The 15,584-nt window shown below is 32.0% G+C and overlaps 1 protein-coding gene across 1 annotated transcript in view; it reads right to left on the reverse strand.

Annotated features, from left to right (window-relative positions):
- Nucleotides 1–11,446: 11,446 nt before the first annotated feature.
- The window catches only part of LOC120138940 (BEACH domain-containing protein B-like), a 78,941-nt gene continuing 74,803 nt past the window's right edge, over nt 11,447–15,584 (reverse strand). Inside the window, 1 exon segment of the mRNA XM_039154319.1 lies at nt 11,447–12,183. Within this exon segment, the coding sequence (XP_039010250.1) occupies nt 11,507–12,183 (677 nt within the window). The 3' untranslated portion in view covers nt 11,447–11,506.

The raw sequence follows: 15,584 nt of genomic DNA on the forward strand, positions 1-15,584 counted from the left end.
ATCAGAGTAGGATGTCTAGTGTGTTCCAACCAAAACTAGTAAAGAGATACAATTTTTTTAAAATAGTAATAATTTAAAACATATTTTCAAAAAATGATAGTAATACCCTCCAACTGAACACCGTTATGCAGTTCTTCAAAACTGCATCTATAAGGACTTACCCTAAGCACACAGTAGAGGAGCCACCCTAAGGGAATGACTTGGGGCCTATGGGCCTACCCAAGGGTCATGTTAGGTCTGTAAGGATTTACCAGCTTGATCAGAGCTGAACCTCCATACTCCAAAATCCTACCCATACAATATCCAATAGAAATCAGATTTAACAGTGACAATAATATCTGGATCGTGATCCATTAAAATCTCGTAAGTGTGACAATGAAATAAACCATATAATTGCCCTCCACTTATACACTATATGCAGTTCCCCATAACTGCATCCATAGGGCTTACCTTATACCCATTGGATATAAGGAGCCAACCTAAGGGAGCATCTTGGGGCCTGAGACCCTACCCAAGAAAGTTCTCGGGGCCTCAGAGCCTACCCAAGGGTTGCCTTGATCAGAGTTGAACCTTCAAACTCCAACCTACCCAAAAAAAATGTTTCAATAAAACAGTTTACATAATAAGTAGTAATTTTCATGATCCTTAATCGGCATAATCATATTTCTAGTGAAAACAAATATTCAAATAACATATATCATTTCATCATAGTCCATTAACCTTTAACCAATATATCAGTAAATCAAAATTTTCAGTTAAAATTATTTCAAAGCAGATGAAATAGTCATGTAGCATATAGGGAACACACTAGAGGATCCAAATATTATTCGGACATACTTGGTATTTACCAGGTAGGGAACCAATGAAACTTTTGTAATTTAATAGGATTCCATAATCAAGATCCCTATTTAAGGGGGTTTGATAGCTAATTGATTCATAATTCAATCGAGAAGTGATTTATCAAGATCATACAATATTCAGATATTTTTGTAGGCAATTGAGTATCATGAAGGCATTCAAAATCTTTTACATCAGAATTATTGAAGATTTAGACATAACATGAGTATTTCCATTATTCAGGAAAATCAAGGGCATTTTAGATATTTGGTTCTTGGATAATTATTAGTAATTTAATCCAATAAGGGAATAACGATGATTCATGGTATTTAAGATTCATGTCGATTTATCAGGGTATCGAGTTAACTCGAACTGAATAACTCCCAGCACTGTGATACTTGTCAACCGGTCAAATCTTTGCACTTCAAGGGTATTCACACTTTAATTCTGACAACTTTTTTCGAACTGATCATCTTTAAATCTTCAATGAATGGATCTTAAGGATACAAAACAAGTAATTTTAATGGTATTTATTTCACTTCTGTATTGCAACGATATCAAGAAATATCGACATGCTTGATTTATGGTCATAACCCTTAGGGATGTTACATCATGTAAGTTCATCAGCGTTTCCAGACTTATCCAAGTTACTCTCTTAATCCTAGGTCATTGACAATACTTAGGTCATTTAGTAGTCAAGTCTGTCTCGGTCACTTCGGAGTTTTCAAAGTAATTAAGTCGTTTCGCAATTTTGAATCCATACAATACTTCCATTTAGTTTAACTTGGTCATATAATATAGTCATTTTGGTATTCGAGATTGATTTATTCATTTCAGAGCTGAGGGTATTTAGTTATTCCAGAGCTTGGACGTACTTCGAATCATATTACTCTTCAGGGGCATTCTAAATAGATCAAGAATTTAATCGGTGATTCTAATATTCAAGTGGATCAAAATATAAGTTCTCAGGTCGTCTCCATTTTCATAGCCATCCATATGTCCTTTTTACACTTTTAGGGTATTATCATCATTTCATTCAATTCTGTCAGTGACATTACTTCTGATAACTTAGGATTCAAGTGCTTAATCAAGAATCAAAGTCTATAGGCCTTGTGCTTTCTCTAAAGTTTAAAACTGATTAAAATATATGTTCCAGATAAATTAGGAGTCAAAAAATACGTCATAAATTTTATCGGGTCGAAATACAAATTTTGGGTTAATTCCACTATCAAGATCAATACATACCATTTTTACAACTTAAGGGTATTTTTGTAATTTTACCCCATAAGTGTATTTTTTTAAAAATTTTACTCAACCGAAGTATTTTCATAATTTCTCATCCAATTACCTTTGGTATTTAACTTTTAATGAGATAAATCAAAATTTATAGATCCTGGGGTTGATTGCTTTACCACTTAATCACAGAACTTGTAATTAAATCCTTATTGGTCCCCTAATTTCTTATATGAGTCATCTGAGTTATATTCGGTTACTGACTTTTTATCGTATTTGGGTTGAGTTTAGAATTAATTTACTATATAGATGAGACCAATCATATATATCCATGTATCTACCAATTCCAACATGTTCCATAAAGCATACATAAGGTAGTAATGTATTACCTCGATTTTTGTGTTCCACCGATCGAACATTTAAACTCCATTCGATCACTCTTGAACTCTCGGATACATAGAAAACAAATTTACGTCAGAAACTGAACTTAATCGGAAAACCAAATTCGATTCCGAAGATAAATCACTGAAAAACGGCTTACAGAGTGCGAATTTAGCAAAACAGGCTTCAGACCAACAAATATACAAACTCGAATCCAAAATAATTTCCTTTTCCATAAAAGTAACTTATTATAATCTAAATAATAATTTGGGGACTCAATTGGTAAAATTGAAAACTAATGGTTTCATCAAAATATTTAATTACTTAAATTAGTGACTAAATTGATCTTATAGAAACTATTATATCATAACTGTAACCACTTGGAAACTAAGAGACAAGGTAAATATCTCACCAAACTTGGATGACTAACCTTGTGATTTACCCATTGCCAAGAGGAGTGTTCCCACTGTAAGGATCTTGAAAATGGAGGACTGAAGCCATGATTTACCCTTTCTTCATATCAAGGTCCCAAACTATTTCCAAAACTACGTAGTTTTGGTTAAGATATAAGTATCCATTTATAAGCCAAATTCCCCCTACATTTATCATTTTTAATCCTTCATTTTATAACACCACGCCAGAATACTCTAAGGTGGTGTTTGTTTTTGAAGAGGTAAAAGGTCTGCAGTCTGCGGACCACATCTGCAGGCATCTGCAGCAGAAGAGGTGGACCAAAAGTCTGCAGTCTGCAAGAAAAAGACTGTTTGTTTTTTAACGTCTGCAAACTGCTAAAATAAACTGAAATATAAATAAACTGATTTTTTAAACTTAAAAGAGTTTTGTAATACTGATATTTAAATAATTTTAGTTTTACAATACTAAAATTTAAATAATTTATACAACTACAATAATAATTTTTTTAAAAAAACAAACACTACCTTATTAATTCTATTATACGTCTCACATAATCACATGTATTATTAGTTTTATAAGTTTTATAGAATAAAATTTATAAATGATCATTAAATTATATGATTTTTTTAAATATGCAATTATGTAATACTTTTAATTTTTTTAAATATATATTCATAATTTTTTTTATAATTATATGATATTTTTAGATAATATTTTTTTAATTTATCAAATTATTTTATGATTATTTTTTATTTAATTGTGATTATATTTTAAAATTTAAAAACATAATTTATAATTTTTTATATTTTAAAATCTTAATTATCAAACAATGAAATCATTTTTTATTAAGCAATGTAGTTTAAATACTTACATTTTGTATAAAAAGTTTAAATATAATTTAAAAATAACAAATCTAAAAAATATTATATTTAAACTTAAATCAAAATAATTAAAATAAATATAAATTTTAATAATATATAAAATAATTTATATGATATAAATTAAATATCTATAATATAATATTAAAAAATTAATATTTAATTTATTTAAAAAATTAATATTAAAATTAATATCTATAATATAATATTAAAATATTAATATTTAATTTATTTAAAAAATTAATATTAAAATTAAATATAATATAATATAAAATTAAATATAAAACCTCTTTGAAGAGGTTAGAAGACGTCTGAAGACATAAGACCACGTCTGCGCCGCGCAGACCACGCGCAGACGTTAGAAGAGCTTCTGTCTTCTAAAAAACAAACGGTCTGCGAAGCCCAATGTCTGCGCGTGGTTTGCGCGACGCAGACATAAGAGCTTTGCAGACCTTACACAGTAAAAACAAACACCACCTAAGTCACGACCGGTGATGGATGTTATGCTGGTCAAATTCCCTTTTCTTTTAATTTGTTTTCTCTGATCGGTTAACTGTTCTGGTGAACCAAAATGGTTGGATTCGTAAGTCGGATTATTAAAGGATGAATCTTTTGGGGTTTTAGACTTCAGAGTGCCCATGTTTGTTTCGACACCTTGGTTAAAGAAAACAAGTCTTACACTGTTCACCAAACTATCTTTCAAGTGTGTGGTTCACCCTATGTTTTGAAAATCGGGCCGGACCAATCGGTTCAACCGAGAATCGTTGCTTAGTCCGGTTCAATCTAAACCGGTTGAACCACTATTAGTGAACCGGTCAGAACCGTTGAACCGTTCGAACCGGACCGGCTGAAAACCGAAAAAAAAATCGGAAAAAACCGGGATTTTTGTTTTTTTTAAAAAAAAAATTAAACCAAACAACGCCGTTTGTTAAACGAGCCAAGTCGAACTCGAGTATTGCTGAGCTCGACTCGAATTTGAAAATTTTAAAAGTAAGCTCAACTCAACTCAAACTCACAAGCTAAAAATTATCAAGTTCAACTCAAACTCGAAATATAATATTGAAACTTGAACTCAAAAAGGCTTGAACTAAAAAAAATTAAAAGCTCGATTGAAGCCTAAAATTCGAGCTTGATTGAAGTGAAAGAATAATTATATAATTTTGTTTTGATTTTTTTAACCCCAAATTTATTTTTTATTATAGTTATATAATTATATTTATTATTTAATATGTTTTACCTTAAATATTATGTTGTAGTTAATTTGAATCATTTTGTTTCACTTGATTTTATGGTTTTTAACTTATATATGTTATGACTTGCTTTGAATATGACTTGTGATATAAAAAATTATTTTTTATTAAATATTTTTGGTATTTTTTATTTAATTTTTTAAATAATTATCACGTCGCCCGGTTCTTCCGACCGGTCGAACCGATTAGACCGGTTGAACCAGTGAACCGATAGCATGACCGGTTCGCTAACCGGTCCGGTTCTGAAAACCATGGGTTCGCCATTTTTCCAGATTATACTAATAATAATAATAATAATAAAATCCATATCAAATAAAACCTAGATAAATCATGTTAATTTTAAAATCAACTAAACCCAAAGAAAGGAAAAATTATACTTAGAGTCCTTATCCTTCTCAAAATTCCTTGTTAACCCAACATTTTAGTCAGACTATTTCTATAAATATCATATGAAATTTTAACCTCTACATTGGGGTGTGAAATTTTTAAACATGATAATTTAGAGAGCATATCTTGAAAATTGAGAGAGGTCTCTCAGACTTAGAAGCTCATAATCAGAAACTGAGGCAACGGATTTGAATATTAGGGATCAAGAAGAGCATATTTTTTTGCAAATAAATTCAAGGATACATTCTGGTGTGAGAAAAGAATGAAGACGAATAGATCAAGAAGAGAATCAAGATTTCTTAAGCACCTCTTCACTACCATTAATCAAGAAAACATGCAGCGGCATATACATACATGATTTTTGCCTAATTGCATCAAACATCCATCATTATGTGCAATAAAGACTTTGATTTTCCCTCTCATGGGAATACTTTTAAAATTTCCATTGAAATCTTGTCTTAAAGACATTTTCTCCTCTCACGACGATAAATTCAAAATTCATTTGTATTTCGTAGAAATATTTAGGATAGTTACATTCAGGTACACATTCTTTATAGATCTTTCAGGAAATAATAAAATCAAAGACAACTAGACGTCTTCAACAAGTATGAGAAATCATCTTTAAATTTAATATTTTTAAGTAAAGATAAAAAATTTATATCACTTGAGATTGTTTCGTCTCGATTGAGACAGTTTCCCTTGAAACAAAAGTTTTGAGATTGTTTCACTCGAAACAAATTTTTATCACATCTGAGACACTTTCCCTTTAAGTGTAAATTTCAAATTTGTTTTACTTGAAACAATAAATTTTATCTCACTCGAGATTGTTATTTCGAATCAAATTTCATCTCGCTTGAGATGGTTTCCTTTGAAATACAAGTTTTGAAATTGTTTCACTCGAAACAAAGAATTTTGTCTCACTTGATATTGTTTTTCATAAGACAAACTTTATCTCGCTTGAGTCAGTTTCCTTTGAAATGCAAGTTTTGAAATTGTTTCACCCGAAATAAAATTTTATCTCACATAAGATAACTTTTTTTTGAAACATATCCCTTTTCACTTATTCATTTTCACTCAAATGTTAAATATTTGACAGGAATTCTAAAGTTAATAGAGATTTCACAATTCCATGTCGAAGAAGAAAATTTCAGCAAATAAGTAATCCATATCTTCATTTCTGGAAGAAGTGGATCTCAGCAAAGATTCGAGATTCAAATACATCACAGAAAGAGGCGGATTAACATTTCCAATGGAGGGGTTCATAATGAGAAGATCTCATCCAAAGAAAGAGAAAAAGTTCATAATCAGAAGAATTTGTTCACCATTTTGCTCGATTCTATCACAGAAGGGAATATATCAATATCAACGTTCTGTTTGTTTTCATCACAGAAGAAGGTGGATCGGCAGGAACAAAAAAAGAGAAGAAGTTCATTATGAGAAGAACTTGTTCAACCTTTTCCCAAATCCATCACAAAAAAAGGTGGATCGAAATTTTCAATGGAGAGTTTATAATGAGAAGAACTAGTCCAAAAAGGGAGAAGAAGTTCGTAATAAGAAGAACTTGTTAACATTTTCCCAAATACATCACAGAAAGAGGTGGATTGACATTCCCAATGGAAAAGTTCATAATGAGAAGAACTTGTAGCTTAGAAATTTGAATATTTCAGGCAAAAAATGGTGCTTTAAATCTTTGTTCCATTCCTATTTCACAACAATGAGCAAAGAATAACAACTGCAATCACCATTTTTTTGTATAAAATATATTTTATTACTTTATTATTAAAAATAATAAAATAATATAGCATTGTTGGGGTTATAAAAACCCCAAACTTTTCTTGTTAAAAAGGAGATTTTTTTTGTGGGGGTGGGGGGATAGAAAGCTTATTCCTTATTGTGCAAAGGTTTGTTTGAACCTTTTTCCCCTTCTCTTTTTTCATTTCCTTTATGCATAAATGTAGTTTTAATGCAAAAACGAAGAGATGAGAGATGTGTTACCTAAACTGGGGTAGTTGGGCTGTCGGAGTTGAACTGTTGGGGTTTATGTGCGCCAAGGGTTGTGGTTTTCAGTCGAGGAAGAAAGGAGAGTTAGAAAGAGGGTCATTTCGAGTTTTGGTTGAGCACGTTCCTCGGATTTGTGGGTGGCTGACGGCGTTGAGGAGTTCCTTGCGAGCGGCACCGACGTTGGAGCTTGGCTTTAAGCCTTCTCGACTGTGTGAAAAGACGAGAGGGAGAGTGTGAGAGAGAAAGATGAACGTGGGGGGAGTAGTTTCTTTTATGTTTAATTGCTTTTCAGCCCCTAGACTTTAGGCATCATTTTGTGTCCTGGTCATTAATTTAGGGTATAATGTCGCTTCAATCCTCCCTGTTTTGGTCACAATTGTTGTGGCCAAATTACTTTCGAGTCCTCCCAGTTTCAGCGTGTTTCACGTTTTGGTCACTTTTTCATGGGAAAACCACCTTTAGGTCCTCCGTATTTTAGTGCCCTTTTGCACTCTGGTCACTTATTTGTGTTTTTTACTTTAAATATACATGTTGATTTTACTAACTTTTATTTTGGTCACTATTTATACTATTTTATTTATTTCGAATTAACTACTAGCTTTTATTTTATTACTTATTAACCACTGTCATTTATTTATTACTGTTATTTGATTCGACCTTGTGGTGACCTGATCCAGGGTATGATCCATATTATTATGGTCCATACTCTATTAACATCTAACCGCTAACCACTAACCGCTAACTTTTTATTTATTTATTTTATATTCGAACAATAGTACGACCTTGTGACAACCCGCCCTGAGGTATGACTCGCATTATTTACTATCTGGGTTAAACATTAAAACATTAACACTAACATTTTATTTTATTGCTCTTTTAATTTTTTATTTAATTTTATGCACATTTAAAATTCTGCCCTTTACTTTTTATTTATTTAATTTCAGTCTTTTAATTTCATTGCTTTAATTTTTGTCTTTTTATTTTTTCCTTTCATTTTTCAGTATTTTAATTTTAGTCCTTTAAATATTGCATTTTATTTTCTGTTTACTCTATTTTAGTCCCATGAATATATATATATGCATATTTCATATTTTTTTATTGAGTGCCTTGTTTTGCTATCTTGCATTTTGTTCCTAATTTAGATTACCATATCTTTGAGTTTACCTTTTAAATTTAGATTCCTTTTGATTTAGTCCCTAGAGCTTTTAATTTATTCATATCGCATGATTAATTAAAATTAATTTAAGTTAATATTAGAGCCTCCATTTTTAGGTTTGATCCTTAGGTTCTTTAAATTTTAAATATGCATACTTAGCGGATTTTAAATTAAATTAAATTTTGAACTCAAAATTTCTAATAATAAAATATAGAATAATCGACTAGGTACTAATTTTAGGCGTTGTGGGGGTGCTAATCCTTCCCCACGCGTAATTAGCTCCCGAGCCTGATTTTTGATTCCGCATACCAAAATTTAGTATTTTTAGTAAAATAAAATTGTTTTATTAAATTACCTGATTTTAAGTGTTATAATCTCACCTTAAAATGACCTGGTGACGACTCCCATTCTTTTCATTGAATACCATTTATTTATTTTTCAAAAAAGTCGTATCGAGGAAAATCAGTTACGATAAGTATAATTTATTTTTGATTCTAGATCGGACATTGCGAGGCAAGAGTGACCCTCGCAACCCAGTTTGTTCAATTCACAAACGTCAAGGTTCGAATTCTGACCTTGCTTAAAGTATCTAATACATCATCACACTAAACCAAATTGCTGGTTACACACTTTAGCTTTTAACCATGCTTAGAAGCATGCATGTCTTGAAAATGCATAATAAATTGCATAAAACTACTTGGATAGCCAAATTGTGATATATTGGTGAATTTGACGTTGTAAGAATGTTTTTATATAGTTTTTTTTTGTTTATGAAGTAACTACAAAGATTTCATATCAGTACGTTATTATTTGAGAATGTTATAAGACATTTAAAATTGAATTTGTAGGTAAATTTTAGATTTTGAACATTTAGTATAAATATTGTTCTCATAGTATTGATATTTCTTTTAGCTAAAATTTCAAGTATGTTGATTTGGTATTAGTATGAACTATAATATTAATACTTAATATAAAGTTTCAATATTAAACTTTGTATATCGATACTTCTCGTTTAAATTGTAAAATTTTAGGCTTTTAATTATATCTATGCTTATTAAATTACCTATATACCCTTATATATTTGTATATTTTTTAATTTAGCCCCTTTTTATGTATAATGAGTATGATTGATTGAATTTGGGGGAGGAATGATGTGCGCGTAGACAAATTTGTTAGTCAAACGGGATTATATTTATAGAGTGAGGAAATGAAAATTTTGAATTAAATACAAGATTGTAAGGTACTTGTACTCAATAATATTCTCAAATTAATTCAGTGGTCTTAATAATTTGGATTAATTTATTTTTTAATAATTTAGATTTATTTTGAGTAATAATATTTATAAGAGATGAGATGGAATTTAAATAATTTAAGATATACAAAAAATGATAATCTCAAAGGAGATTTTAGTCTCAAATGTTTAGCTCGTCAGCTTCTTAAACTCGTAATTTGTGAAATTTATAGGGTTAATTACCCCATTCATACATGAAGTATACACAATTCTCAGTTTAATGCATAATATTTAAAAATTCTCGATTCCATACATAGTATTTTCTACCGTTAACGGGTTCGCCCATTTCCGTCACGAAAGGTGACGTGAAACCCTAACAAAAATGCCACGTGGAACTTAAAAAAATATTTTTTTTGAGTGTCACGTCACCTTCCGTGACGGAAATAGGTGAACCCGTTAACGGTAGAAAACATCATGTATGAAATCGAGAACTTTTAAACATTATGTATGAAACTGAGAATCGGGTATACTTCATGTATGAATGGGGTAATTATCCTATAAATTTGGCTAATTAACCCAAATTTATAACAATCAAATTTCCATGACATTGAATGTTGGATGATGAATTGATTGAATAAGGAATATTGTGTTACTAAATTAAAAGTAGGGAAAAATCAATCAATGTGAATCAAATTCCCAATATAATAAAAGTACTTGAATGGATATTTTGCCAATGATTATTCTTGGGAAGAATAGATTTTTTTTTCCATTTAGTTTATAATCAGGAAAGTAAGCCCATTTGTACAAAGTAGGATGAGAGTACATTTTACTTTGAGTTGAGGGAGATGCGGATGTTGATAATACAAAATAATTGAAACCAAGGGTAGTATGAAATATGTTATACACATGTGTTAAATTATCTTAATTTTTGCCTTAACTCATTATGAAGTAAAGAGAGAAATTGAATTTTCTAAAAGGTTGCCTTATCTCTTAATGTTACAAAAAGGTTAAGAATCTCATGTGTTGGATTAATGCTCGTACCATGCAGAAAGATACATCAGAATCATTCATCTTCATGCACTATAAATATATTTGAAACAGAGCTATAGTTTCCATAGCATTCATGTCCATGAAAATGAAAAGAAAACTAAAATGATGTCAACAGAATACAAAATGCAATATATTTGCTGAACAATGATTCATCTTCATTGCAAGATATTTCTGAAATATTTACTAAGAAATAGTAAGCGAAAGTGTGAGTCATCCACCTTATCTTCTAACCACCATTGACTAAGTTTAGTAACACTGACAAAGAATTAACTCTTTGACAAACTCCACATGCTTCAAAAAATATTATAAAATGCCATTTCCTGGATGCATTGAATGATATGGTATTACAATGAAAGCAATTAAAAGAATGTATAGTATTAGAAAAGGTAGTGACATTCCTGTATTTGCAATATCATATAAGAAACAGGTATACCAACATGAAATTTTATGTCATGTATACCTTTCAAACAACTATGCAACACACTTGACCAAATAAGCTCACAAAAACCACATTAAGCAACATTATTTGATGCATGTAGTAGAAATGAAAATTATGAACTGAATTAACATAATTATGCTCAATAAATGAAATGATTAAAAATAAACACTATTAAGAAAAGTACCTGAGATCATTGTTACTAAGTAGACCTTAATTTTCAAAACAACCATTGCTATACTGAATCACTGCTTAGTTGGATATCACAACTTTAGTTTTTGGATTCCGAGGAATGATAGCTTTGCGTTGGGGATTTTCTATAGAATATACAAGAAGACTTCCATCTTTTGTCCCCGCCAAGAAGCATTCTTCTGGAGTCACAGATAGGGATGTTATTATCTTCCCAACCCCACTATATCGTTTCACAACCTCAAGTGTGTTCATAGTGCGAACAACAATATGTCCTTGGTCACCAGCACAAACCAAAAACTCGCCACATCCACTGAGTTCAACACAGTTGAGGCGACCATTAGCCTCAGAAGAGGCAAGATGTTTTCCATTAATAGAATAGAGATGTAAACTGAGATCACCGTCGGCATAAAGTACAATCCTTCCATGCTGAGAAGTTACAAGTTTTGACAAAGCACTTCCAGATGGATGTTGCAAAGATCTTACATATCTTCCATCTCGCAAGGTATGGAAAACACAAGTTCCATCATTTGACCCACTAATCACTATGTCAAGCTCAACACTAACATATAAGCATGTAATTATATCGTCGTGACCAGAAAGAATATGTAAGGGAGTTTCAGCAATGATACAGTCCTTACGGAGAACTTTCTTTTCTGGGGCTCTAACACGAAGAACCTCTCGCACCATAACCGTAGTGTCATAACTTCCAGTAGCTAAAATACTTCCATCAGAAGTAACTACAACAATGTAATGAGATAATAAATACTAAAAGAAACACTTATATTGACAATTCACAATTACATATAGTACTTGTAAGTTGCTAAGAAATATGAACGAGTTTTTCTGGAAAGAGAAATTTATTTCTCTGTTTTTCTCTTATTCAAAAAAAAAAAAAAAGGAAAAAGGAAGACCATACATATTTTAAATGGGTTGAATTACAACATAAGAGTCCTACTAGTATTTACAATATAATAGTCTTGTTAGGTGTTTACCTAGTTTGACAAATATCTATCTTGTCTTCTACATAGATAAGTCTCAACTTCTATTTAGACAAGTCTAAGATTACAAGTTTAAAATAAACTAAAATACAAAGTCTAAGAATACACATCCCTCAACATGTGGAGAACATATTATATACGGCTAATTAAGAGATTAAATGTGATAAGATTAGATAGAATATTAGTTAGATTAAGTTAACTCTTAATAGAAATCTAAATTAGACTTGTATATCTATTGTAAATATGCTTATATAATGTCTAACCTATGTAGTCATTTTAAATGAGAAAAAAAAAGAGGATATGATATTTTCTCTGTTTCAAATCATTTTCTCTATTTTCTACAAAGGCTAAACAACTAAAGACTTTTAATGGAAGATCAGAAGAAAAAGACTTAAAATGTGGAAATTGTTGAAGAAGGATATCACGAGGCCTCCTAAACTTTAACATCCTACTAGGAAGTCGATTGATGAGGTATATAACAGTTAAAATGACTTCTCCTTAAAGACATTTAGGAACACTAATAGAAAACATGAGAGATCTGACTACCTCGAGTAGATTTCTATTTTTTCTTTTATCTACCTTGTTTTTTTTTTTGTGATGTATAAAACACTTGAACGATTTCTTTAGAATATTAACTTAATTTCTTAATAAAGCACTCATCCTTATGATCAATTTTAAGTATTTGAACGTGGCTTTTAAATTGGTTTTCAACAATATTGTAAAAGGTTTGAAATATCTCACCTCTGCCTATATGGCTTGAAGTAGTTACTTAGAGCTTGGTTTGACAGATTTACCAAAGTATGCCATAACGTTTACTACTTTTTCTAAAAAAATGACCTCTCTCTAATAGAAGTCGAAGAGTCGGTTCACTCCCCCACTGGAGTAACCTGGTCAGTGTTCATTGACAATCTCAGTAGAAGAATTGCTAGGGGCACGTTAAGGGAATTGTGTAATCACCATGGGAAGGTTATTAGTGATTTTATTCCTCGGGTTAACAACGGAGCTAGGTACAGGGATTCAACCTTCGCTTTTGTTCATTTTGCAAGTCAGGGAGAGCAGGTGAATGCGGTCAATAAGCTGAATAACACAATTATAGATGGCAGAAAGGTCTCGGAGGAATAGCTAAGTACCCGAAGGTGATAAACCTCCGTTATCCTGGAGGAGAAAATGGTGTTCAAATGGAAAACAGATTGAAGAGACTTACAAAAAAGCAGTAGAGAAGGAGGCTTTCTTCAAAAAATTTAATGACAGTAGATCTTACAGGGAGGCTATTGTTAGTGACAATAACCCTTTTGTGGTAGTTGAGAAGTTGGGTACGAAGAATGAATCAAAAAATCCGGTGAACTTCTTCATTCCAGAGGAGGAAAGGGAGTGGATAAAATGTTCATTAACGGGTATAGTTAAAGAAGGTTTTGATTTTGAGTTTGAGTTCAAAGAGCTCTCTATAATGATGGCATTGATGTTGTTGTGAGGCGATGCGGTTTCGATAGGAACGCGTGCATCCTTAGCTTTAATTCAAAAGAAGAAATGAAAGAAACTTGGCTTAACAAGAAAGTGGAGCTTTCATATTGGTTTGATTGGATTGAGAAGTTGCTCATGGAGGATGGCATACCCATGGCGTTTTGTTCGGTTCATCTATACGGAATCCCTCTTATTTGCTGGAATAATTCTATCTTCACAAGCTTAGCGAATAGATGGGGTCGTCTGGTAAGCATTCATAAGGACACATTGTCTAAAGCTGATCTCTCGGTGGCTAAATTTTTATTGAGGGTTGCAAGCCCGTATAATGTGCCTAATACTATCGGACTCTTTGCAAATAAAAGATCGTTCCTAGTTAGGGTTAAAACTGGGTATATTAAGTCAGAATCGAAAGACAGTGGTTGCCTGATGATGCAAGCTCCTCAGAGGATATTTGGGAAGATAGTTCATCAGAGAGTGGGGGAAATGACGATGGTGCCTGGAAGGTAATATGGACGGTCATCCGTCCCCGGAGGATGTCTATAATAAGGTGAACACGTGGCTCGAGAGAGGCATGTCAGGTGATGTTGATGATTTAAATCCAGTTGTAAATAAGCAAGGGGGTGTTGATGCTATGAGCATTAATTGTGGCTGATTCGAGAAGGATTTCAGGGGAGGCGATTAATGAAGCAGACAATTTAAAAGTAAGGATTAATTCCCCAAGGGAAGGTTTAAATGACAATAATGGGGAAAGGGATTCTCACAGTTTACGGGCTGCCACCCAGAAAAAACAGATAATGTCTACCCATAATCATATTGGGCTGGTAATAGGTAGTAATTAGACAGTTGGATCAAGGGCCGTTGTGCCTTCTTGTGCAGAAACAAATAGTGGAAAAATTCAAGCTGAAGGAAGTAATTGTAATAACAAAAAAAACAAAGCTCCCCTAGACAATCTCGGGCCAGTGTTAACTCGGTCTAAAAGTGTTAGCCATTTCGTTCAAAAATAGAATCTCTCATCGTCGTATAGGCAGTGTGTCTTCAGAGATTAGCATCTGTTTTTACGACAAAGTGTACAAAAGGGTTCAGAGAATGATGGTTCGTGATTCGCTGGAAATAGATAGTGGTTCAACCAGTTCGTCCCCTGCCTCAATAAATGCAAGAAAGGAAACTGTTGCTACTAGAGAGATTAGTGATATGTTGGGGATTTCTTTCAGAGGGGTCAAAAATTGCTAGAGGAGGAGATTGAGAAGCTGGAGAAGATGAGGGTTTCGAAGAAGAAGATTTAAGCTTCTTCTTTTTGTTGCTGGGTTTTTAAAAATATTATCAGATAAATTAAATGTCAAAAATCAATTTGTTATCGTGGAATATTAAGGGTTTAGGAAGAAAAGAAAAAGTCAGAGCAATGGTCAGGCTTGTGAAGAAGAGTAGTCCAATTTTCTTGTTGATACAGTAGACCAAGCTTGAACATTGCCAACAAGAGTTAAAAAGAAAATTAGGGGGTATTCGAATGAACGGCTCAAAATTTTCTCCAGTTGTGGGGTCTGCAGGAGGCTTTCTTTGCATTTGGAACGAGGAGATGTTTGAAGTTACTCAAGAACATATATACAACAGATTTATTGCAATTGTTGGTACATTCCAAATGTCGAGGATGGAGTGTGCAGTAATTAATGTATATGGTCCTT

This window comes from Hibiscus syriacus, unplaced genomic scaffold, assembly GCF_006381635.1.
Source record: "Hibiscus syriacus cultivar Baekdansim isolate YM2019G1 unplaced genomic scaffold, ASM638163v2 tig00110716_pilon, whole genome shotgun sequence".
Classification (NCBI taxonomy): domain Eukaryota; kingdom Viridiplantae; phylum Streptophyta; class Magnoliopsida; order Malvales; family Malvaceae; genus Hibiscus; species Hibiscus syriacus.